At 36.0% G+C, this 27,151-nt stretch overlaps 1 protein-coding gene across 2 annotated transcripts; it reads left to right on the top strand.

Moving 5' to 3' along the window:
* Positions 1 to 6,543: 6,543 nt before the first annotated feature.
* On the top strand, positions 6,544 to 11,046 carry h3f3a (H3 histone, family 3A). 2 transcript variants are annotated; one of them, XM_007240625.3, is made up of 4 exons: positions 6,544 to 6,631; positions 8,132 to 8,284; positions 9,679 to 9,832; positions 10,660 to 11,046. In XM_007240625.3, exons 2-4 carry the CDS (start codon positions 8,157 to 8,159, stop codon positions 10,786 to 10,788), a joined length of 411 nt encoding a protein of 136 aa, XP_007240687.1. In that variant the 5' UTR covers positions 6,544 to 6,631; positions 8,132 to 8,156; the 3' UTR covers positions 10,789 to 11,046. The 2 variants fall into 2 exon arrangements, with proteins under 2 accessions (XP_007240687.1, XP_007240688.1); XM_007240626.3 differs by having other exon boundaries at positions 6,564 to 6,626.
* The last annotated feature ends 16,105 nt before the right edge of the window (positions 11,047 to 27,151 follow it).

Below are 27,151 nucleotides of genomic sequence, written 5' to 3'. Positions count from 1 at the left end.
CAACAATAAAACAAATAACTGCTTAAAATAGATCACTCTGTGTGTGTAATACATCTATATAATATACGAGTTTTACATTTTGAACTGAATTACTGAAATAAAGCAGCTTTTCAAGGATATTTATATACCCATTTATATACCCACATAGCAAAAGTATGTTTTTCTTTAGTAAAAAAGCCACATTATTTTTCCCCAAGTCATTTTTATGTCTTTGTTTAATTTATTAATATATTCTCCACATTGTAGATTGATGTTACAAACATGGAGTAATGTAACAATAAACGACAAACCTCCTATTAATTGCTGACAGTAGGCAACCAGCCACACACAAATAAAAATGGAAAAAATGTGGAAGTTGTAAACCTCTTGACCAGTAGTGTGTATATACATATATGCAAATACACATTACATATATACATATATTTCCCTATTTTTTGTCATTTAAGCTCATTAGGTACAGTTATGAAATGGTACAAAATACAGTGTACAACATTTGTCACTAAACTGGGCTTTTAGGGAAAACAATGAGCTAAAACTGAAGGAAACATTTTTACTAATACATGTATATATATATATATATATATATATATATATATATATATATATATATATGAAACAATAACAGACACATATATACCACAGGTAATTATGTGTAAATATATATTTACTAATATATGTATATATATATATATATATATATATATATATATATATATATATATATACATATATTAGTAAATATATATTTACACATAATTACCTGTGGTATATATGTGTCTGTTATTGTTTCAATGTTTCAACATTATGTTGATATAACAATGTTTTAACGTTGAATCAACATAATTACCATACAATTTCATAAATCGATTGGATGGGGGAATGAAAAGGTGTTTTACTTCTATTTGCAGTTACTGCTTTTTAATTTAACACCATGTTCATGTTTTACTGTTGTAGTGTTTCTGAGATCAGATGTTCAGTAATCAGACTGGTAGTGGTGGGTATAAATTTCTTTATAGTCAGTTTATTGTTAACACTCTACTTTTTGCTTCTTCTAGTAGTAATAAAAGCTTTTTGTTTGTAACTGCTACAGGAAGACGTCTGGCTGACCCACATGGAAACAGCTTTAGCCTTTAGCTTAGATTAACATGATTGGACTAAGTCTGAGTGTTAGCAGGGAAGAGAAGAATTAAATGTCTGACAGGTGAATAACGGCAATAATATGGACACACCTTCTTTATTTGTTTATTCACTTTATTTATTTTCTACATTAAGGGACATATATGGTATTATGTAGTAAACAGTAAAAAAGTGTTATTCCACCACATTAATCCCCTGATCTAAACCTGATGAACTGAGATGGTGATTTGAGATGATTAATTGGGATGAGCTGGAGCTTCACAGCATGAAGGAAAAGCAGCAACTATTGTTCAGCACCTCCAGAAACTCCTTCCTTCAAGACGCTGAGAAAACTATTCCAGGTGACTCTAAATCATGAAGACACTGAGATTAAAATCTCACCAAGAGTCTGCAGATCTGTCCTCAAAGAATAATGTTAGAAGAATCTAAAATATAAAACATTTTCTGGTTTATTATTGAAAATAATTCAGCATGTGTTCCTGTAGAGTTTTAATATAGTCTTTAATATTAAATTTACAATGTAAAAAATCATAAAAAGAAAGAAAACACATTGAATGAGAAGAGGTTTGTCCAAACTATCATGTATTCCGATCTTCGGGGTTTGTGTTTTTGCTTTCCCTCATTTGTATTTCAATGCATGTGTATTGCAAACCTATCAAAATGATAATGTGATAATAATGCCCCTATTTGCCTCAAGTAGGTGTAAGAAAATAAGAGTAGAACAGCAATCAATATGCAAAACACGTGTGAATGTGTGTGCACTGTTTAAAAAAAAGTAAATGGACTATCTACTGAACAGCCCTATTGAAATCCAACATTCCAGCCAAAGTTCTGTAAATTGCTTAAAAACACTTGATTAACACAGCTCAGAACAAAAATAAGAGAGCACTTAAAAATGATGAGTTTCTTTGATTTACCAAATTAAAAACCTCTGGAATATAATCAAGAGGAAGATGGATGATCACAAGCCATCAAACCACCAAACTGAACTGCTTGAATTTTTGCACCAGGAGTAAAGCAGCATAAAAGTATCCAAAAGCAGTGTGTAAGACTGGTGGAGGAGAACATGATGCCAAGATGCATAAAAACAAAAACTGTGATTAAAAAGCACCAGGGTTATTCCACTAAATATTGATTTCTGAACTCTTAAAACTTTATGAATATGAACTTGTTTTCTTTGCATTATTTGAGGTCTGAAAGCTCTGCAAATAAATGCTCTAAATGACTTAAATATTTGTTGTCTGTTGTCTGTAGTTTATAGAATAAAACAACAATGTTCATTTTACTCAAACATAAACCTATAAATAGCAAAATCAGAGAATTTAATTAATCAAAATTATAATGAATCTGGGTAGTAAGTGTTAATTTACTTAGATAAACAGTAATATTAAAAAATACAAATACAATGAACAAAAAGTATTGATTTTACACTTCATTAAAATAAATCCCATAATGGAGTCAAGTATTGTCTATAGTTCAGATCATATCAGCAGCTGGTTTGGTAAAACAGAGCTTAATGAGGGTAAATTAGGTGTGCTGCTGATGGAATTGAACACACAATTTTAAACACAAATATTTTTAGTAACATCAGATTAAAAAATAGCATAACAGCTGCCATGAAATGCAAAATTGTGTAAATATCTGAAATTGTTGGAGTTGTACGTCTCAATTTGGACCTTTTTACTAGTAAAATACAATGTGTAGATAATGATATGAAATTTCATTCCCAGAGCTTCTGATTTCTGCCATTTCTACAGATTTTTCCAAACAATATGTTTGCTTTGGATATTTTTTCATCCACAATTTTTAATGAACTTTACATTTATAGTCCCTTCCAAAGTATTGGAACAGTGAGGTTAATTTAATTATTTCTGCTGTAGACTGAAAATATTTCAATTTGACATTAAAAAAGATTAACAAAAAAAAAACCTTTTAGTTTTTATCTTTATTGGCCATGGCTTGTAACAACTGTTTGGAATGACTTGAAGAAGAAAGTCATCACTGGTGTACTAAATAACAGATACCAAACAGGTAGACCAAGTGAAACTGTGTACTTTTTTTGTTCCTGGCTGTTTATTAAGGTGCTATCCTACTAGAATAAAAACTGAAATGTTGATCTCTTGTCTTATATCCATCTTTTAATGTCAAATTCAAATGTTTTCAGTCCACAGCAGAAATAAAGGGATTGGCCTCACTGTTCTAATAGTTCTGGGAAGGGACTTTATATTTCTCTCTTTCTCTCTGTAATCAATTTATTTCTTAGATAGCTCATACAGTTAACCACCTCTCAATATAAATCTGACTCTAATCTCTGTCAAGTCAAGTCAAATAGTTTTATTGTCAAAACTGCATATGTACAGGACATACAGAGAATTACAATTACGTTACCCCCCTTCCCAAAAATTAGTACAGAAGTACAGAAAATAAGATTATAAATATAAAAAGAATGGAGGACACTATATGCACAATACAACAGGGACACAGATAGACATACGTGAGACAGAAGACAATAGTGCAATAGTGATGGGGGTGATTAAAGTTTACAGTTTCTCATTTTTTCTCTTTACAGTGTTAGTAGCAAGGGTTACATTACTTTATTATTGTCTCACTTTAACCCTTGTGTGGTGTTCATATTTTTGTTACTCGTTTACTTTGTTTCTTGTATTTAATTCAGCAAAATTAAGCAATTCTACATTAAAATGCTTTACACATGCTCGCTTCACCTAAATTGCAAGCAATATAAACAGCTTACATGGTTAATATTTGCCCTTTACCTTTCTTATGTTACATTTCTTTTAAAAAGTGCTACTCTTTTTTTATTAGTTTTTTAATAAAATGTAAAAGAACATGAATTAAACTCAAGATATGAGTAGAAAATTTGTTTAGTTTCAAATTTACAAATGAAGCAAAGTTTATTAGCCCTTGGCCAAACATACTGTATGTAATATAAATGTGTGTGTGGGGGGGGGGGGGTGTACAGTGTGTGTTTATGGAAAATGTGTTTTGATATATGTTTTTCACCAAAAATTAGACAATGCCAATGAGTTTGAGTTAGAAAAAATATTTTTTTAGTATCATTTGATGAAAAATGAAAACGGGACCCACAGACCCGAACACCACACAAGGGTTAACAAGTCACACTGTGCTTTAACAAAACTCTGGAAGTCGTTGCAGAGTTAACACTGCAAACTGTAATTGCTGCACACTGATGTTTATAGATGACGATGAAGTCCCACTTTTGTAGCGTCTTTCTAAACACCTAATCACTGCTTTGCAACACAGACATCTACACAGTAATTTACACTCAGCAGTCAACCATCAAACCATGACAAGAAACAGCAGCCAATTGCACACAGCACACTCTTAACCGGAAACCACCTAAAGTGCCATGGAATCTACAGTGCTGTAAAAAAGTGCTGTGTTTAGCCCCTTCCAAATTTCTTTTCTTTTTGCATAATTACATTTTCTGATTATCAAACAAACTTTAATATCAGTCAAATATAACCTGAGTAAATATAAAAAGCACTTTTTAAATGATGATTTAATTTAATAAAGGGCAAAAACAATCCAATGCCTATTAAAGTGACTGTGATTAATCACACTTTTTGGAAAACTGAGTTCAATTTCACTACTAACCACAACCAGACCTGATTACTGACAGACCTGTAGAATCATCAAATCACTTTGATAATAGAACCTGTCTGACAACATGAAGCTGAGAATGTTTAAATTTGCACGTTTGGGATTTTAGATGCATTTTAAACGCCTGATTTTAGTATAACCTTGCTTTTTTTTTGTAGTTTTCTGATTTCTGCAGTTTTATGTCCAGAAATGTTAAAAATCCTTGAATGGATTTTTACTTTAAAGTAAAAAAAAAATAGCCATTTAAGCATGCATTTCCAGTCATATCTATTTTTTCAAAGGGGTCTGATTATAGTATACCCCATTTTTTAGTCAATTTGTCACCATGGCTGCAGTAATAATCCATGAATCTGTCTAAAGAACTGTGGCCCATTCCAAACAGACCGCCAAAAAGTCCACTGATAATAATCAGCATAGTTATAGAAATAAATAGGGTACAGAAATAAAAAAAAACTTGTATGGTCATCGAATAAACGTTTACTTTCTGGGCATTTTAGACTTACATGACCTTTTTTAAGCATGTCTCCAGTCATATTTGGGATTTTTAGATGCATTGTTAAAGCCTGATTTTATGTGCTAACTCTGTTTTTATGTCTTTATCTCCTTTCTTTAGTAAAAAATAAATAAATAAATAAATCTAAAGAACAATTATAGTTTTTTTTCTCCTCGATACCATTTTGAGCATCCCAAATGTGAGTTATGTTTTTTTTTTTTTTGAACTATGTTCCATATCGTTGATTTACTTTTTAAAATCTACACCAAATCCAATGCTGATTCAATATTGAAATGCCAGCTGGCCAGTTAAACTTAGAAAGTATCCTGCAGTCTTAAAGACTGTTACAAATGCCTTCAGGCCGGCGTTACAGAAGTGTGAAATGCAAAACCACCAGGCTAAAGAACTCCTTCTTCCCCACTGCTACCAGACTTTTGAACCTACCTCAGAAATAACCATTCACCTTACTCTATACACGTTTACATGTCAAGGACATTTTTACAGAGGCACATGCTCACAATTTTATAATTGCACTACTGACCTTTTTGCACTTTTTTCATATTCCACTGCTGTAGATAACATGTACTTACTTGTAAATAATATCCATAACACATTACTGTTTTCATGTATATATTTCCATCCTGGATGTAAATTTAACACCAATTTAATATTTTACATTACATTACATTACATTACATTTGGCAGACGCTTTTGTCCAAAGCGACTTACAATAGTCAAGTACAATGTAAAATAAGTTTAAAGGAAAAACATCTTTGGATAGGGATAAAAGGAGGACAAATGGGAATAATAGGATAGAGGAGTGAAGGAGAGGAAGAAGGAAATGAGGTTAGAAGTAGTTAGTGTATATTTATATAAATATTTATATTTAGTTAGTTTATTCTATCTTTATTGTGTATTTTCTGCTTATGCGGTATACTTGGCGAGGGGCAAAGAAAGAATTTCATTGTACGAGGAAACTTGTTTCTTACTGTGCACATGACAATAAACTCTTTGAATTGAATCTTGAATCTTGAATCTTGAAAACGTTATGATGAAACTGGCTCTCATCAGGTGCCCATCTAAATTCAAATTATTAGAGTATTTTGGTTTGTTTAAAGCTTTTAAGTGACTATATGATTAAGTATGTGTTCATTCATAGTCTGAATCACTTCACTATTAATTTACTATGTAGGAAAAAGGTGTGTCCAAACTTTTGACTCATACTGTTTATGGGAAGGGCATGGGCGGAGCCTCGTAGATCACGTGGTGCCTGTGTGTGGCAGAGGTATAAATGCGCTGAACGCCGCCCCTCTATTTTCAAACGAGCTCAGACGACCTCAGCGCAGGATCTCCGGTAAGGTGAGTTTCGGCTTTTCAATCTTAAAATTGACATTTTGGCGGCATTTATTGACTTTATCTATATTTAAAGAGTCTCTGTTGTAATATAACTTCATAAAATTACGGTTTAATCGTGTCTTAAACTGTTAATTCTCTTACATTTTCTAACTACTCATACAGCTTTCAATATATTAACCCAACGTTATGGTTAGCCCGCCATTTTGGACAATGAGCCGAATTTAGCGGGATTAAACTGGAATAACAGCGGATAATCTTCTTTACAGAAGCCTACAATAATGTATAACTATGTAGTTTAGTTGTTTAGAACCTTATTACGTGTTTAAAGTCGATTTGTGTTGAAATAATTGCTTTAATTTGGGTTAAATTCGCTGTTTCTGAATGTTAGTCTTAAACTACTGAAGCGCTCTTTTATATTTAGCCATCTTTTAACCATTAGTACGTCAAATTTAGCCAATTGTGGCTGTTTTAACATGTTTATAAAATATATTAGATTGCTTATGTGCGTATTTAATCCTTTTTAAAGCTGTAGTTTTGTCTTAATTAAGCTGTATAGTCGATTTATTCTAGTTGGTGTAGCTAATGTTAACTAACATCGTCTGTATAATAAGAGGCTTGCCCGCCATTTTGTCTACAATACAAATTTGTATGTTTTATAGGAGGTTATTTTTAAAACTAGTTTATTACCTTTTTTCAGGTTAATTATAAACAAAGTACTGTATTAAAGCATACTTGTGTTAAATAATTGATTTAGGTTGGTGTTTGGTTGACTTAAGCAGTGAAATGTGGCTAAATAACTCAAAAGAAGACTTAAATAGTGTTTTATTGGGCGAGTTTAGGTCTAGAAAGTAAAAATCCAGTCCGGGTTTTTGCTCCAACTGAAGCTCAGCGGAGGCGAGCCATACAGGCAGGTTGGACAAAATCATGGAGTGGATTTTTACTTTCTGTACTTTTTAGAGCTAAATTCGCAGTTTAAACCAGTATTTCCAGTTAGGTTTGGTATTTTAGATGCATTATAAAGACCGGACTTATAAGTCTAAGCTTGCATTTCTTTTTTTAGTGCATGTTTTTGCACGTACAGAGCCAGAAAAAGAAAATCCTGGAATGGCTTTTTATTTTACGTACTTTATAGTCCAAAAATAACCCTTTAAGCCTGCATTTAGGGTCATATCTGTTTTTACGATTTGATTATAGCTACTATAACGACTTTATAGTCGATTTTGTCACCATTTCTGCTTTAGTAATCCACAAATAAAGCACCATGGGCCAAAAATCCACTTGCTGTAAAAGCATAGTTACTGAGACACAGAATTTAAAAAAAGAAAAAAAAAACTGTTATGATCCTGGAACGTATATTTTTATTTTCTGAGCATTTTTTAACCTATATGACGATTTTACGTATGACTCCAGTCATATTTTAGACTTTTAGATGCGTTTAAAATGTGTTAAAGCCTTATTTTTATTTGTTAACTTTGCATTTGTGCTTTAATGTCTTTTCTTTAGTACAAAAAAACCCATCTAAAGAACAATGGCCCGTACCAAACAGACCGCCAGAAAGTCCACTGGAGGGAAAGCTCCTAGGAAACAGCTGGCCACAAAGGCGGCGAGGAAAAGCGCGCCCTCCACAGGAGGAGTGAAGAAGCCCCACAGATACAGGTGACTGTCCTCTACAGACTACAGTGTGACTGACATCAGTGCACACAGATATAAATGTAACTAATTTAATATAATATATGGAAAAACTCAAACTTTAAGAACGCAAGCAAAATTAAAGTTAAGTCCTGTAAATCTTCAGTCAGTTCTACAAAAGCAAGATATTGTAGTTAAATCAGTGTACATTAAACTGATAGTTGCTGATGTACTTATCAATCAACCTTTATTTTAACTCGGATGTACATTGAGGGCAGCCCTCATTTTCAATGTAGCCGAGCATTTAAAGAAACAGGGATTGACAGAACAGAAAATAAAAGGAAAATTTAATTATTGTAAAATATCAGTAAATAAAAGATAAAAATAAATAATAATAAGTGTGGTTTAATTGACAAAAAATTAAAATCAAAGATAGTAAGACTAATACAAGAAAATTTGTAAATAAATGAACTAATAAAAATAAAAGTAATAATAATAAAAATAGTAATAACAATAAAAGAATCAAAATAAGATTTATGGACCAAGCAATGATCATAAAAAAATAGTGTCACTGGACATGACAGCTTTGGACAGATCTGTGAAATTTGTTTATACCAACATGCATTACTCAAGCTTAATTTGAATGAGTTGCATTCACTTTGAGTTGAGTGGTTCTTGTGTTTTTTTTTTAAATATATATGTATGTATATGTGTGTGATATAATGTGTTTGTGTATATATGTATATATGTTGGCCTGAAAAAGAAGGGGAGGGGCAATCATCCTTTTACATTTTCAATGTTATTAGTGTTTTCCCCAAGCCAACTTGGTTAGTTTAATATAAAGTCTTTGGTATCGGCATGTTTGGCCAATATTTGAAACCGATACTTGCTGACTAATATTATGCTGGGGTGTGTAGTCTCAAGTTATAAATGTATGATTATGGAAGTCAGCAATACAGAGTGCAAGAATAAAAAAGGCTTACATCTACTAGTGTCCAGTTAATGGCTAATGTGTAAATATGCATAAGAATCGAACATAAAAAAAAAACAATGTTCATGTATTGGAACATAAGAATATGGTGGTCTACAGAGTGTCTAGAAGTGCATGTGTACAGTAAAGTGTCAGATACTTTTTATGTAGTGCTTGCAGAATTGCATACAAACTTAACATTGACCAGCCAAATATTAACATTTTAGAATAATGGTCCTGTCACTAATTATTTTATAGTATCTTATCTGAGACAACATCCCTGCATGGAAATATATTATTCACACATTTGTTTCTTTCTAGAGGATATGACTAAATGTGTCTTACTAGTTGTGTGTTGGGCCTCAAACAGCCAGTCATAACCTAAGTCTGCAGCTTCAATCTGAAATGACTTTTCTCTAAGTTTAATGTGTTTTCTGCTGTTTCTCCACAGGCCTGGAACCGTAGCTCTGCGAGAGATCCGTCGTTACCAGAAGTCGACGGAGTTGCTGATCCGCAAGCTGCCCTTCCAGAGGTTGGTCAGAGAAATCGCACAGGACTTCAAGACCGACCTGAGGTTTCAGAGTGCAGCCATTGGTGCTCTTCAGGTAGGTCCATTCTTCTACCAGGCTCATAATATGGCTGATAACATGCCATGGTTTATACTAAAACCTTTTCCAGTGCTATTAATGGTCTTAACCCTATTTTTATTATTATTTTTAATCATGCAACCTAAAAAAAAAAAGACCAACTCATCCAAAGTGACCAATTGGATTGTCTAACACTACATACATGGACTTTCTCTACGGTCACTTTGGCTGTGTTCACACAGCAGGTAAAATTGACTCATCATTAAACTAAAATCAGCTGTGATCAGATAATTAAACGGGTCACTATTTTTAAATGTGGCCCATATCAGACATCTGTCTAAACGGTTCATGCTGTGTAAGTAGGGGGACACGAGCCTGGCAAAGCAGTGCTTCATGTTAAGTTTCCCTTTAATCCCAGCACGATTTAAGAGCTATAAAAGAGTTCAGAATGTATGTCTGAACTAATAGCAGAAAAATGGCTCCAGTCACAGTTTACAGGCCAATACGTTAGTAATACCACATGGCTGTGAGGGGCGTCTTCTTATATTATTGTAAGGAACAAATACGTCCATATATATGAAGGATGTCTGTTGCCCCTTTTCCAGCTGCCGAAGCCCTTACTCACTGCTACTGTCCATTTTCCCCATCTCCCACCCTCGCCCTCATTCAGACAGTTGCATTGATGCAATTTAGATGTTTATATATGTGTTTTAAAACCATATATTAAATTATTTTACACAGCCACAAAAATGACATGTCACACATGCCTTTTAAAAGATCAGATGGCCATACTTGTGAAATTTCCACACAATTCTTAAACCCCATTCCTTTTCTTTCTCTTACAGGAAGCAAGTGAGGCTTACCTCGTTGGTCTGTTTGAGGACACCAACCTGTGTGCCATCCACGCCAAGAGGGTCACCATCATGCCCAAGGACATCCAGCTAGCAAGGCGAATCCGAGGAGAGCGTGCATAATTGAATATATTTTTTTCTCCTTTTTTATTTCTTTATTTGGAACTTTTTTCGTTTCATTAACCGAACACGCACTCTAAGCAATGGATTTTAAACCAACGGCATTTTATAAAACATTCCCAACAGACTCAGGTTCCAGTGGAAAATGTGTATTTAGTGTTAGCAGTGCTCATTGTAGAGTAGAGTTTAGTTTTGCATGCTGAAATATTTATCTTTTTACATTGGCTATTGGGTTGTTAATAAAAAAAATCACTACCTCAATGTCTGAGTTTTCTTTGCTTTTTAAACCACTATTTTTTACATTTAAAATGTTTACTTTTCTTACTAGGGTTTAATCGCTTGAGACCCTCAGTCCTCATATGGGGACATCACATTTCTGCATCTCTATACCATAATACTTTAATATTTAAAAAAATATTGGCCATTTGACCTTTTAATAGACACTGCTTGTACTATTTGGTCATTATACAGATTTCTATAATTAACCCCGAAAGCAGTGCTTAATGTATGTTTGAGGGTAAGGTTACTGCAATTGCCCAAGTATTGAAACATACACCAAATACTAAGTTTTCTTGAAGTTATTGGTAATTAACCTATTCAGTGGTGTTTTTGTACAGTACCAGTCAACTTTAGTCACCTTGTAGATATCACTAGGCATCCAACATACGAGAAAAGGAAAAAAAACATCGAATTTTGTTCGTGTTAAACCACATTGTTTTACTACATTCTTTAAAGTGGCACCTCTTCTCAATCCCGGTCATGGGTTTCTTCAGCCAGTCTAGAAAATCTTTGAATGGTATTTTTGAAACGAGTTGGTTTACTTGCTGTATAAAGCAAAATGTATTTTTTTTTTTTTTTTTTTTTGGGCTTAGTTTTTGACAAATTTAATAAAGTTTTTATACTTGTTGCGTCCTATTAAGAACATACATTAAAAAAAGTAAATGCTATTATTATTATTATTATTTTTTCTTCTTTTTTGAGAAGATCTCAGTTTCTTAGAACTGGTTCTGTAAATTCTGCCATACACAAAACTCCAATCAGCTACCATTATTTAGTGTGTTAAAGTAAGAAGCACTAAATGTTGAGTGATGATAAATGGAGGTTAAAATGCGACTGAACAGCCAGACTAAGAAGAATCTGTACAAATCTGGTTTGTAAAATCATTTAAAATAAAAACTCTTAAAAAGTAGTTTGGATCAGATGTGCAAAAATACTAAATAGTTCTATATCGATAAACCAAATCTGATCTGAGTTGGGTTGTCTGAACCTGGCTTTAGAAAGTGGTAGCAACAGTTATTTTACATCTTTATACAAGGTTGTGTTGGTTCCTGTAAAAAAAATAAACTTTTTGCAGTCCATAATGGGTCTGTTTAAGTGTGTTCATGTTCTTGGAATAAGACTGGATTTTTAATTCTACCTAAAACTGCTCATTCTGTCTATCCTGGCTGGCTCTGGGTTAACTGGAACTCCCTTGCAATTCTGTAGATCAACCTTTAGAGGTCAGAATTGGATTGCTGTTGCATCAATGGTTCTGGATTTATTCTAATGGAATGTATTACATAATCAAGTTAACCCTTAAAGTGGTGCTTAATTTATGTTTGAGTTTGATACATTTTGAGCAAAATTAATATTGTTTTATTCTATAAACTACAGACATTTCTCCCAAATTCATAAAATTAAAATATTGTCCTTTAGATCATTTATTTGCAGAAAATGAGAAATGGCTGAAATAACAAAAAAAGATGCAGAGCTTTCAGACCTCAAATAATGCAAAGAAAACAAACAAGTTCATATTCATAAAGTTTTAAGGGTTCAGAAATCAATATTTGGTGGAATAACCCTGGTTTTTAACCACAGTTTTCATGCTTTTTCCCTGCTTTTGGATAACTTTATGCAGTTCACTTCAAGCAGTTTTCAATCAGGTAAAATCACAGAAACTCGTAATTTTTTTAAGTGGCCTCCTATTTTTTCATATAAAGGAATACATATGGAATTATTTAGTAAACAAAAAAGTGTTTCTCAGTCAGCTTTATGATGTAGAATCACCTTGAATTTAGGCTTATTTAGTTAACAGCTGTGCTGAACTCATCAAGAGTTAATTACTTGAATTTCTTGTCTCTTAATAAAGTGTTTGAGAGCATCAGTTAAAGTAAAGTAGTGAAGAGGTAGAGTTACAGGTATACAGTGAATAGTGAATATTTGAGTAATGTTCTAATCCAGATTATGAGAAGCAACAACTACTCAACTAAATAAAGAAAAAATACTTTAAGAAATGAATTTCGAGAAAGTATCCTCAAATGCACTCAGCACAAAGACCATCGAAAGCAGTATAACGATGAAACTGGCACTCATCAGTGCCAGTAACACTTTTTTAAATTACGACATGACTCTATATGTGTTCCTTCATATTCTGATAGATCACTTCAGCTCACACTTTGCTCCTTCCCCCTGTGTCTTGTTGCCCTCGCTGATGTCTGAAACCTAATCCCATTTCTTCCTCTTCTTTTTCCAGTAAAGATTTTAATATGCAAATGTAATTGCAGGTCAGCTCCATTATTCAGGCCTGAATTCCCTCTGAATGCACAGCTCCAGGATTATGCATTAACTCACACTCCATTAATTAGCCCTGACATGGCAGCGCTCTCGCCGGTGTCAGGCGCCCGAGTCGGCCGTTAATGCATTAATCTCTCCGGGAGCCGGGGAGCTGTTTGTTAGGTTTACAGATCCATTTCAGAAGACATTATTTCAGCCTTTATTACAGCAGGCAGTGTTACACAAACCACACTAATGTAGAGAAAGATGATGTTTGGCTGCTTTCAGCCCTGGAGATGATTTATCACTCGCAGGCTTTTCATTCTCAATAGAAGAAGAAGTTTTGGGGATCGGCTCACGTTCGGTTTCAGTTGACCGAATTAACCCTTTCAGACCTCCAGAGAGTTATATTCCAGTGATGGAAAATTAATGAATAAAAATGCTGTTTTCTGCCTGTAATGCACAAAAAGAAGACTCTAATACTCTCATACAAAGTCCAGTTAAATGAGAACTCCTGTGTGAAATTTACTTTTGGTGTAATAAAACATGATAAAGAGTGCTTAGCTTTGTTACATAGCACACCTCTGTCCTCCCACAGCTTTCTGAGATTCAGTAATTTTGTGCTTTTCGCCCAGCACTCTGTACAACTCTGTACATGCCACTTCGGGGCATATTTTGCCCCAATAAATCACTTTTTACACCATTATACCTCCTTGGTAGAATCCAGAGAGCTCTGACATTTAAAACGATGCATTAATAACTTTAACAGTGCACAAGTAGCTTATTAAAAAACACTATTTACATCCTATAGTGCAGGTCAATCTCCAAGCGCCGCCATCACTGTACTGATAATTACTTAGATATATATACATAGACTCCACAAAGCCTGCCTCCTGGCGTAGAAGCCGGCGCCCAGTGCATTTATTTTACATTGAGGAAGGTGTTTAATACACCTATAATCTACCAATTTTTACCTGATTTTATGTCTATGCTTATATGTCTATGGCATTATCGGTACAATAGTGGCAGTGTCCGGAGATTTACCTGCACTATGGGATGTAAACAGTGTTTTTTAATAAACTTCTTGTGCACTTTTAAAGTAATTAATGGCTCGTTTTAAATGTCAGGGCTCTCTGAATTCTACCTAGGAGCTACTTTGAGCTGCTGGATAGCGGTGGGAAAAAGTCATTTATTGGGGCAAAATAGGCCCCGATACGGCCGTTGGAAAATAGGTAGTCTCAATTAGCGGTAAGCTGCAGGACATTGGAGGTGGGCTATATCTTTTTATCATGTTTTTCTACACCCAAAGTCAATTTTACGCCAGAGATCTCCTTTAAATCCAGTTATCTAAAATATTGTCCATTGGATTAAAAGCCTGTGTTTTTCTAACATTTTTATTTGATATTTGATATTGACTTTTCATGTCACAAACCATTCCTACACAGTAAAATAAACTCTGAGTCACATAAAATGAGCCAAAATTAGCTCTTTTTACTTTGCCTTATTGGCTTTAGAGGGCTGCCATGCTCTAATGCCTGAGCTGCCGGGTTTTTTTTCAATGAAGTGGGCGGGGCTAAGCTACTGTTTAATTGGCTTGTAAGCTTATTCATTGGCTGGTTCATTTTCTGATGGAAAACAGGTAGTGTCAATTAAAAAAAAGGAAACACATGATGTCCATTGTAATGGACGCAGGGTTTGAAAGGGTTAAAAAAGCCCTAAAGCCCTATCCGGACGGGATTAGTTTCCTCTTTTATGGGGGGTCCTCTGTAACCTTCTGTTTTTCGCTGAACTCCGTGGTCCTCCGCTAATTTTAGTCCTGTCCAGACGCACATCTCTGAGTTATTTATAGCTATTTGTCCACTGCTGCACACCGTACTTTCCACAGAGATCCACCTAAACACCACAGCTCCAGCGAGTGGAAGTGGAGGAGCTACTGAACGCAATGTCATGTGACCGAGAAAGCCTAAAAACTCACTGGTCTCTCACTCGCTCTGTCTTTCTCCCACTCATGCTCTCTCTCTCTCTCTCTCTCTCACTGTCTCTTACTAACTTGTTCTGTTTCACTAACTCACACTCTTTCTTACTGGCACTGTCTCTCTCACTCGCTTTCTCTCGCTAACTTGTGCTGTCTCTCGCTAAGTTGCAGTGTTTCTCACTAACTCTCGCTGTCTTTCTCTCACTCGCACTGTCTCTCTCTAACTCATCTTTCTCTCACTTGCACTGTCTTTTGCTAACTCACGTTGTTTCTCACTAACTCACACTGTCTCTCCCTCACTCATGCTTTCTCTCCCGATCTTACTCACTCATGCTGTCTTTCTCTCTCTCTTGCTCTGTCTCTTACTCTCTCTAACTCGCTCAGTTTCTCGCTAACATTGTGCTGTTTTCCTCACTCCTTGTCTTTTTCTCTGTCTCTCATGAACTCACACTCTTACTTACTCGCACTGTCTCTGTCTCTCACTAACTCTCACTGTCTTTCTCTTACTTGTGCTGTGTCTCGCTAACTCGCTCTGTCTCTCCTTTTTGCTTACTGACGCTGTTTCTCACTAATTGACTCTGTCTCTCCCTCTTTCTCAAATGTCTGTCTCACTCTAACTCACACTGTCTCTCGCTAACTTGTGCTGTTTCTCTCACTTACGCTGTTTTTTCTCACTTGTACTGTTTCTCGCTAACTCATGCTGTCTCTCCTTTTTTTCTTACTTGCACTGTCCCTTGATAAGTCGCACTGTTTCTCACTAACTCTCGCTGTCTTTCTCTCACTCACGCTGTCTTTCTCTCACTCCCTCTCTCTCGCTAACTTGTGCTGTCTCTCCCTTTTTCTCACTTGCGCTGTCCCTTGCTAAGTTGTGCTATCTCTCACTAACTCTCGCTTTCTTTCCCTCTTTCTCTCTCTCGCTCTGTCTCTCACTAACTCTTGCTGTCTTTCTCTTACTCGCTCTCTCTCTAACTTATGCTGTCTCTCCCTCTTTCTCACTTGCGCTGTCCCTCGCTAAGTCATGCTATCTCTCACTAACTCTCGCTGTCTTTCTCTTACCCGCTCTCTCTCGCTAACTTGTGCTGTCTTTCCCTCTTTCTCTCTCTCGCTCTGTCTCTCACAAACTCTCGCTGTCTTTCTCTCACTCACGCTGTCTTTCTCTTACTCGCTCTCTCTTGCAAACTGGTGCTGTCTTTCCTTCTTTCTCACTTGCGCTGTCCCTCGCTAAGTCATGCTATCTCTCACTAACTATCGCTGTCTTTCCCTCTCTCTTACTTTTTCTCTCCCTAACTCATGCTCTCATTTTCTCACTTGCACTGTCCCTTGCTAACTCACGCTGTTTCTCACTATCTTTCGTACTTACGCTGTCTTTCTCTAACTTGCACTCTCTCACTGTCTCTCCATCTCTTTGACTCACTCTGTCTCTTGCTAACTGCATAAAGGATTTGCGACTAAATAATAAATTGAATTAACTTTATTAATCTATTTTAAGTTATTTCAAGTTTCAATACTTTTGCTCATTAGAATAATAGGTGTTTTCAGACAGAAAGTGCTACAGTATCTTCTGAGCTGTGTATTAAATCCAGATGTAAATACCTGGAAATAAAAGCGTAAATTGTAGATCCAGATGCTACAAATATACATGATGCTGAAGATAATGGCAGGTGTAGAGCGACTGACTGCGTCCAGAATAAATCAACACAAGACAAGCTGTATTATTCTGAAAAGAGGAAGTTTGGATGTGGTTATCTGTCCTTATCGGATACGGCGGGCTGTTCTCAGAACAGCTGATAGAGCGTTTGATTTAACCACATCAGAAGAAAAGCTGCGGATAGAGAAAATAGCGAGGAGCGCGAGTGCCAGCAGCCCTGACGTCAGATCCCTCAACTCTGAACCTTTCTCAAATCTCAGCTGCATCTCCAGACCTACTGTCACAAACTTCTCACAGCCCCGCCTGGCCCTCGCCCCTCCCCGTCTCTCAGAGCCCCTGCGCTGTCCTGTTTATTTTACTCCTGCATGTAATGAGGCTGTCCTGCATGCCTCCACCAAAGGAGGGGGTTCTGGGATGCGTCCGTCTCGGCGCCGCCTGTATTTCACTAATGAGCGTCTCTGATTTTCATTGGATTAGCACCTACACATCTTCCTGTCACAGAGTTCTGCCTCTACATCACTGATCTTCAACATCTGCAGGGGTTAAAATCAATATAACACGTCTTTTGTTGTTTAAATTTCATACAAACACTGTGTAACAAGAGTGTACACATTATTACAAATATAGAGGAATGCTAACCTTCACTTTAAATAAGGTTTTGAATCTTGTAATAAACTTAAAAAGTGTTAAATAAACCATAATACTCTGTAAAGCATTTATAGAGCTGATAACTTGCAGTTTTTAAGGCTGGCAACTCTGATGAACTTATCCTGTGCAACAGAGGAAACTCTTGCTCTTCCTTTCCTGGGACAGCCCTGATGAGAGCCAGTTTTATCAGTTTGTATAAGTTCTTTAAATTGACTTTCTGATTGAATGACCTTCATTTCTGAAAGTCATTTATTTCTTTATTTAGTTGAGTAGTTGTTGCTTCTCATAACCTGGATTAGAACATTACTCAAATATTCACTATTCACTGTATACCTGTAACTCTACCTCTTCACTACTTTACTTTAACTGATGCTCTCAAACACTTTATTAAGAGACAAGAAATTCATGTAATTAACTCTTGACGAGTTCAGCACAGCTGTTAACTGAAAGCTGTTAACTGAATTCCAAGTGACTCTACCTCAAAAACAGAGGGAACTGTTGCTTTTAGAAAGCAATTCTAGACACAGATAAAACAAAGAGAACTCTGTAACTATTAAAAGTAAAAGTTCTTTTCCTTAGAAAAATTACAGATGAAGCCAGAGAGTGGTGAGTACTGCCTGGATGTGTCTGTTTGTGGTTCCAGCTTTCCGGAATCAGCCCTGTCCTTCTACTCATCAGAATTATTACACAACCCTTCTAACTCCTGCTTTTTGTTTCTCTATCTATCTCTTTTACATGTATGGAGATGCCCTGTTCCTGATGCTCCCAGCCTGGCTCTCCACTGCCCGCTGTGTTGTTCTCCGGCTCTGCAGCCCTGCACTGATTACCATTAACACACTCAGTATCTGTTTCTGTATTAGCCATAGCTCTATAGTTTGTGCCCATCACATTCTTATATTCATAAATTAGTACCTGTTATATTAGCCATAGTTCACATTAATTCTCTGTACTGTTTTTGTTCTATTATTTGTTTGTTGTTTGTTGTTTGTTTGTACTAAGGGGGTCAACCCGAGTAGGATGGGTTCCTCGGACTGAGTCTTGGTTCCTTCCAAGGTTTCTTCCTCTTAAAGGGAGTTTTTTGCTCCTTGCCACTGTGTCACCATAAAATTGGCATCTCTGTGGTGCTGCTCATAAGAGGCGTGGACCTGTTTTTCCTGTAAAGCGGCTTTGTGACAACCTTTGTTGTAAAAAGCGCTATAGAAATAAAATTGAATTGAATTGAATTGAGTACTGTTTCCTACACCTTCAAATAAAGACTCATAAACTGGAGAAAAAAACTGCTACAGGAAGACATCTGGCTGACCCACATGGAAACAGCAGCTTTAGCCTTTAGCTCAGATTAACATGATTGGCTAAGTCTCAGTTTCAGCAGTGAAGAGAATTAGAATTAATGGGCTGGCAGGCAAAGAACTGCAGTAATAAAGTCATCGATAAGATTTGAAAATAAAAAAGTATCTTTTCTGGGCCATACAGCACTACAGCTACTGGACAACTAAACAATAATTTAAGTTACTTTATTTCAGTAATTTAGTTCAAAATGTGACTCATATAACTCATATTATGTAGTGTCTCAGAAAATTAGAATATTATATAAGACCAACTGGTACTTTTGGTAGTGTGGGCAGTGTGCCAAGTCCTGCTGGAAAATGAAATCCGCATCTCCATAAAGCATGAGGTGCTGTAAGATTTTAAGACCTCAAGCAGTTTGGACTGTGTGTCTCTCCACTCTTCCTCCAGACTCTGCTCCCTTGATTTACAAATGAAATGTAAAATTTACTGATGATCAGTGATGGTTTGGATAAAGAGACATGTCATCTGCTGGTGTTGATCCACTGTGTTTTATTATCAAGTCTAAAGTCAGTGCAGTTTTGTTTTCCCACAAAATCTTACAGCACTTCATGCTTCCCTCTGCTACTGACAACTTTTATGGAGATGAGTGATGATTTCATTTTCCAGCAGGACTTGGCACACTGCCCACACTGCTGCCAAAAGTAACAATTGGTCTTATATAACATTCAAATTTTCTGAGACACTGATTTTTGGGTTTTCATTGGCTGTAAGCCATAATCATAATCAACAATAAAATAAATAAAGGCTTAAAATAGATCACTCTGTGTGTTTAATACATCTATATAATATACGAGTTTCACATTTTAAACTGAATTACTGAAATAAAATAAAAAGGAAAGTGAAAATATAGAGTGATTCAGCTAGAAAGTCATATTTAAGTCATATTTAAGTCTTTTCTTTAAGTTTAGAGGACTAAAAGTCACAGTATTGTGATGATGACCCACAGGCGGTTCTTGTAGTCTCCCGTCTACTCGTCTCAGACGCTCAGCTTTGCCCTCTGGTTCTCTGTGGGCCAACTAAAGGGGTGATCTGAAGACTTATCCGGCGTGTGATTGTGAACTACGCTGCGTTATCTCAGTAATCATTTTACATAATATCTCTGCATGGTTGGCTCTCATTTCCCAGGCCATTTCCCATAATCACAGCTGGAAAAACAACTAGTGTTTTGCCAGGGTTTTGGTTTTAGGCTATTTGTTGTGTTTTCCCAGGCTGGACCAGACCAGCTTGTTCCCTTGTTATGGCAGAGAAAACACCTCTAAACATATACTGGATTACATATATTAGACATACATTCTCGTTGAGAGTTCTTGGCAAATAATGTAGAATCTATAAACAAAAACTCACCATGCCACTACTTTACAGTGGTATGAAAAAGTTTGGGCACATCTGATCAATTCAGTTAAATATAATATATCATATATCAGATGAACACAGTGATATTCGAGAAGAAGCTGTGGGGCTGTGGGATCAGTGAAGGTACTGAGAATCTTGTTAAAGTTGAGATTTACATGGATTTCACCCAATATCAGCAGATTCTTCAGAACAATGTTCAAGAAGAATCAGTGAGAAAGTTGAAGTTGAAGTGCCGGGCTGGGTACTGCAACAAGACAACGACCCTAAACACCCTAAACTCTGCTCAAAATCTACTAAAGTACTAAAGCATTCATACAGAGGAACAAAGAAGTACAACATTCTGGAATGATCATCTCAGATCATCTCAGTCCTCAATCCAGACCTGAATATTACTGAATTATTATCTGTGGTGTGATTTAAAGCAGCTGTTCATGATCAGAAACCTGAATCAAACCTGACTGAACTGGAGACGTTTAGTAAAGAAGAATGATCCAAAATACCTTCAACCAGAAGCTTCAACCAGACTCTCACTGGAATCTATAGGAAGAGTTTAAAGCCTGTTATTTATTCTAAAAAAAAGAGGATCTACTAAATATTGATGTAATTTTTCTGTTGGGGCCCAAATTTATGCAGCTACCTACTCAACTCAGCGAGAACTACTCAACTAAGTATTTAGATTAAAATAATAATATTTTAAGAAATGAAGGTCAGTCAATCTGAACAATTACAAGAACTTTTAAGGAAAGTTTCTTTAAGTGCAGTCACCAAAAAGACCATCAGAAATGGTATAATGATGAAACTGGTTCTCATCAGGAACGCCCCAGGAAAGGAAGAGCAAGAGTTTTCTCTGTTGTACAGGATTAGTTTATCAGAGTTACCAGCCTCAGAAACTACAAGTTAACATCTCCCCAGATAAGAGCATCTAAATGCTTCTTCGTAGAGTATTTGGTAACACTTTCTATGAATGTCATCTCTATAAGACTCTATAAACATACTCATAACGCATTCATAAGGCATTATAAACATGGCTATATATATATTTATAAAAATGTATAAATCATCACAGCCATGTTTATTATGCATCATGAACTGTGATTATAATGCATTTATAGCTGTGTTTATAACATGTTATACATCAATACCAAGAAACTCAGTCCCTGCTTGCAGACTGTATCATGACTAAAAAAGCTTCCAAATTATAAACACACCCTCAATAATCCTATAAATATATTTTCAATCACTCATAAATAAATTATTCTTGCCTTGAATATAATATTAATTATAGTCAATTATAATGTATTATAACAGGTCTTTGTGCGCTCTAAGTAAAGTGCCAGACTTCCATTGTGAGACGACATTATTAACGATATATATACGCTATTTTAACATATATATATATATATATTTATTAGAAGCACAGCTTATAACATACTATGATCACAAGTGATAATGCTTTATAAACATGGCTATAATGGGTTATGCATTTTTATAAATATGTATAGCCCTATTTATAATGCCTTATGATTGCATTATAATCTGTTATGAATGTGGTTATAGAGTCTAATAGAGATGACATTCATAGAAAGTGTTACCGAGTATTTATTTGGTTTGTTTTAACACTTTTAAGTTACTACATGATTCCTTATGTGTTCCTTCATAGTCTGATAGATCACTTCACTATTCATTTACTATGTAGGATACAATGTTTTGCCTTTTATCAGATCTTATCAGAACCCTTTGTAGCATCTATAGTTTGAAGATGTACTTTGTAATGACACTGCATGGTCTGACAGTTGTTCTCATCGGTACTGCAGTTCTAATGTGCAGTGATCTGATCTCAGTCAGCATTTATTTATGCTTAAGTGTATTAACTGTAAATACAGCTCTAGAATGATGGGTTTCTTTGATTTTACCAAATTGAAAACGTCTGGAATATAATCAAGAGGAAGATGGATGATCACAAGCCATCAAACCACCAAACTGAACTGCTTGATTTTTTTCACCAGGAGTGAAGCAGCATGAAGTTATCCAATCCAAAAGCAGTGTGTGAGACTGGTGGAGGAGAACATGATGCAAAGATGCATGAAAAAAAACTGTGATTAAAAACCAGGATTATTCCACTAAATATTGATTTCTGAAAGCTCTGCATCTTTTTTTTTTTTTGTTATTTCAGCCATTTCTCATTTTCTGCAAATAAATGCTCTAAATGACTTTTTATTTTTATTTGGAATTTGGGAGAAATGTTGTCTGTAGTTTATAGAATAAAACAACACTGTTCATTTTACTCAAATATAAACCTATAAATAGCAAAATCAGAGAAACTGATTCAGAAACTGAAGTGTTCTCTTAATTTATTCCAGAGCTGTAGTTTCTGAAGGTGGTTAAAATGTGTTTAATCGTCACTAAAAGCCGTAATTTAAGTATTTAAGCTCCTTCAGTGTTAAACACTCTGATATCTCCAGGATTCCTGGGTGCATACAGTAGCGCCGGGTTATTTGGGTGAGGGGCTGAAAGGGACTCATCATTAAAAACAAATAAGACAAAGCCCCCCAGGGTTATTTATGACTTCTTGCATTCGTATTTGTTTTCCCGCTCAGATTTTCATGGGAAAGAATGTTCTGTACATTTCTGCTGTGTGTAGCATCCAGTTAGATCATCAACTCAATGTATACAAGTATGTATTCAGTATTTATGTGTATATATGTAATCCTTAATTCCCAGTTCCGGTAGAAATCTATTTGCTGTTTGATTCCCAACTGAGGGAATTGACTGAGGCATGATTGTTGTTTCTACGTTTGTTTTGCACTCAGGCAAACAATGCTGCTTTTTTTCACTAATTGCGACTTCATTGTGTTCTATTGAAATATAAAACTAACGTCCTCATATGTGGACACCTTTTTTCTCAAAAACTACATGTGCCAATTAGACTAGATAGCAAAGATAGATAAAAAAAATGCAAGAGTTTAGGTCTTAGGAGGTTAAGAGTGCACTGAGGTCAACCCATGTGAAGCATCTACATCTATGAAGAAACACATAAGGAATCATGTAGTAACTTAAAAGTGTAAAACAAACCAAAACCATACTCTGTGAAGAAGCATTTAGATGCTCTTATCTGGGGAGCTGTTTGTTAACTTGTGCTTTCTGAGGCTGGTAACTCTGATGAACGTATCCTTTACAACAGAGGAAACTCTCGCTCTTCCTTTCCTGGAGCAGTCCTGATGAGTGCCAGTTTCATCATTATAAGGTTTTTGATGTTCTTTGAGCTGACTGCACCTGAGGATTCCTTCTTTTTTCAAAAAGTTATTGAAATTTTTGTGGATTGAATGACTTCTTAAAGTCTTTTTTTGTTACATAATTCTAGCACGTGGCTCTGTGTTGCTATTATCCTGTCTCTACCTTAGCCCCGCCCTGTTCTCCTGGGTCCCTTCTTGTCTTGTTTGTAACCCCGCACCCTTGTTTCCTTCCCCATGTGTTCCCAACCCTGTTTGTGTGTATATAGAGCTTTTAGTTTGAGTGTTCCTGGTTGAGTCTTTTGTAATTTTTGGTATTCTTTGTATCTTTTGTGTGCTTTGTAAGTTGTGTTTTTTATTCACATCTGTATGCTTTTTCTCTCTAGAAGTCCTCAGTATTCTCTGTTTTGTAAGTTTAGTGTTCTTAGCTTTATGTTCTTAGTTTAGTTTTCTCTGTTCAGCTTCTCTGCCCTAGTTTTCTTAGTTTTATTTTCCTAGTTTTGTTTTATTAGTTTTGCTTGCTTACTTCCCATGTTACCAGCACTCCTCTGTCGTTGGCTTAGCAAAGTGAACTATACTGTAGAGTTCCAAGATGTATATTAAATAGGTTGTTTAACAGATGAATACAGTTTTTTATAAGGGGCATTTAAAATACTTTATTTTCCCCAAATCGACAGTGTGCCTTATGTATAAATATTGGAAATAGCTTAAGCTTACTGTAAATAAACAGAATCACTTTACTTAACCAAATAAAAGGTTTTCAGGAGAAAAATATGTGTAGATTAACAACATGGGGACACCCTTATTCCTTACTATTGGTGCTTAAAATGCGCCTTACAATCCGGTGTGCCGTATAGTCTGTAAAATACGGAATACTAGTCTATGTAATGGAATGCAGTAACAGTAAAGAAGTGTAGTATACTTTGAGGTTTTACACATCTGTAATTTTTTTTTTCATGCTTGTTCTCCCTAGTAGTCCCCAGTATTCTCTGTTTTTTTAAGTTTATTGTGTCAGTGAAATTTCTCCGCCAGTTTACTTTTAGTTAAATTTTTTTAGTTCTGTTTTATTAGTTTTGCTTTTCACTGTTACCAGCACTCCTCTGTTGTTAGCTTAGCAAAGCGACCTATAGTGTAGAGGTCCAAGATGTTTATTAAATAGCTTAGATTAAATTCTAACAGATAATTACAGTTCTTTATAAGGCGGACCTAAAATTCTTTAATTTTACCCAAAATCCACAGTGAATCTTATGTATAAATTTACCAGTCAGGTATTAAAGAGCAGTAAAGCCACTCTCCTAAAGTAAAGTTTTATGAGGTTGAGTTTTCAATTTCATTTTGTCTGGTTTCTCCAGCACTAAGGCTGGGTGCAGCAGCATTAGCATTAGCTGCTAACCACAGTGCTAGCTCTCTCATCGTACAGAGGTGAGTAATATCAGACTGTAGTCTGCATGTTTGCTGTGTAAAAACAAGCTATGTGTGACTAATAGCACCCTGGGTTACCCTAGCGTTGTGGTTAGCACCCAGCCTTAGTGCTTGTGTAACAGAGCTAGAATGAACAGAAAATATAATAAATGAGTTTCACCAAAATTGCTCTATTATTATAAAATTGGGTTAAAAATGTCTAAAAAGTGTATTTTTTGCGAAAGTTTACATTTTTGTAAAAAGGTTAAATATATTTTTGGGAGCTTTTCGTTTCTTGCTTTGATGTCTCTGCAGGCTGTGTGTCCCTCTGCTGCTCCCGTACCTCCATCAGACGAGTGAGAGAGAGCTCTGAGATGGATGTGTGCTATACCTGCAGCCTTTCATTGCAAGACGTGAATAATTATTTGGTTTAATCTGTTTCAGAATAAACAGAGTGGAAAGCAGCACTGGTTTGAGACTCACTTACTGGACAAACAGTGGTCGCTACACTTGGGAAACTTTACTGAAAAATATTGGAAATCTAAGCTTACTCTAAATAAGTGGAAACACTTTACTCACCCAAATAAACAGTTTTCAGGAGAGAAATCTGTGTAGATTAACATGGCGACACCCTTATTCCTTACTATTGTTGCTTAAAATGTGCCTTATAATCTGCACACATAATCACAGATTTCTCTCCTGAAAACTGTTTATTTTGGTGAATAAAGCACTCCTGTTTATTTACAGTAAGCTTTGATTTCCAGATTTCCACTAAGGCTGGGTGCAGCAGCATTAACATTATCAGCTAACCGCTTGCCACGGTTAGTGGCTAATGCTGCCTGACAGCACTCCACTGAGAAACCGTGAGTGTTCTGGTAAGACAAGGTAATATTAGCAAGCGGTTTGTCCCACATAGCTTGTTTTAACACTGTAAAACACACAGACTACAGTCCAATAGTACTTCCCTTTGAATGGCGAAAGAGCTTAGCGAGCAATGCTAAAGCTGCAGGCTACAGGCCGATAAACAGTTTTCAGGGGAGAAATCTGTGTAGATAAAGAACATGGCGACACCCTTGTTCTTTACTATTGTTGCTTAAAATGTGCCTTATAATCTGGTGCGCCTTACAGTCCGTGAAATATGGTATACTAGTCTATGTAATGGGAGGCAGTTCCAGGTGTCCCAAGAAAGATTTCCAGTACAGAAAGTATAGTGTAAGTCTTTAAAAAAAAAGGCAGCACAGCCCCACGGCCGGGAACATGTCGTCAGAGCTCGGCGGAATGACACAGCGAGGTGAGGGCGCAGGGCGACGTGACTGAGAGCCGGACTGAATAAACAGCGCTGATGGAGTATAGCTGGATCGGTTAGTGAAGTCTGGAATAATGTGTTTACTCTGCTGCATGTCTTCCGCAAGCCACCTGCCCCCGTCCCTCGCCCGGGCAAACAGGAGCCAACACCTGCGGGCAGAATCGATAACACCTCCCAGCCCTAATCCTCCTAATGCAGTTTGCTTAACCCAAATTTACTCGCCGCCGCTGCCGCTCGTGTCGGAACAGGGCGGCCAGTGAACTCCAAATGAACTTGAGTGGTTCAAACTTTATCTTTTCATTGTACTGTGAAACTTCCCTTTCTTATGATTTTAGATTTTTTTATAATTTTATTTCAAGTTTTGTTCCCATTTCACATCCCAATTTACACGACCAATTTCCCAACCCGCTAATTAGGACTAGCACACGCCTCCTTTGGCACATGTGAAGTCTGACTCCGCCTCTTTTTGAACTGCTGCTGATGCAGCATTGCATTTGAAAAAAGCAAAGGAAAGTGCAGCGACTCGGTTCTGATACATCAGCTCACAGACGCAGCCTTGTGCTGATCCACATCACCATTTGGAGTGATGAGGGGAAAGAGCTCCATCTACTGTACCCACCCAGAGAGAGAGCAAGGCCAATTGTGCTCTCTCAGGGCTCCGGCAGCCGATGGCAAGCTGCATAAACAGGATTTTATGACTTACTGGCCTTATGAATCAATGTTAAGTTACACTTACACTGGTGTGTTGTTATAATGATATTTTTCCGATTATCAAAGAAAATATCATAAAAATATAACCTGACTAAATATATAAAAAGCACTTTTTAAAAGACATATGAAGAGAAAATGGACCTCGTGTCTATGTTACCTTCTGGCAGTCTTCCTTAATTAAGCTGTTACAGTTAGATCAGCTGTTGAAGTTG

This window comes from Astyanax mexicanus, chromosome 3 (genome assembly GCF_023375975.1).
Source record: "Astyanax mexicanus isolate ESR-SI-001 chromosome 3, AstMex3_surface, whole genome shotgun sequence".
In the NCBI taxonomy this organism is placed as follows: Eukaryota; Metazoa; Chordata; class Actinopteri; order Characiformes; family Acestrorhamphidae; genus Astyanax; species Astyanax mexicanus.
This window is presented reverse-complemented; position numbering and strand designations above follow the sequence as displayed.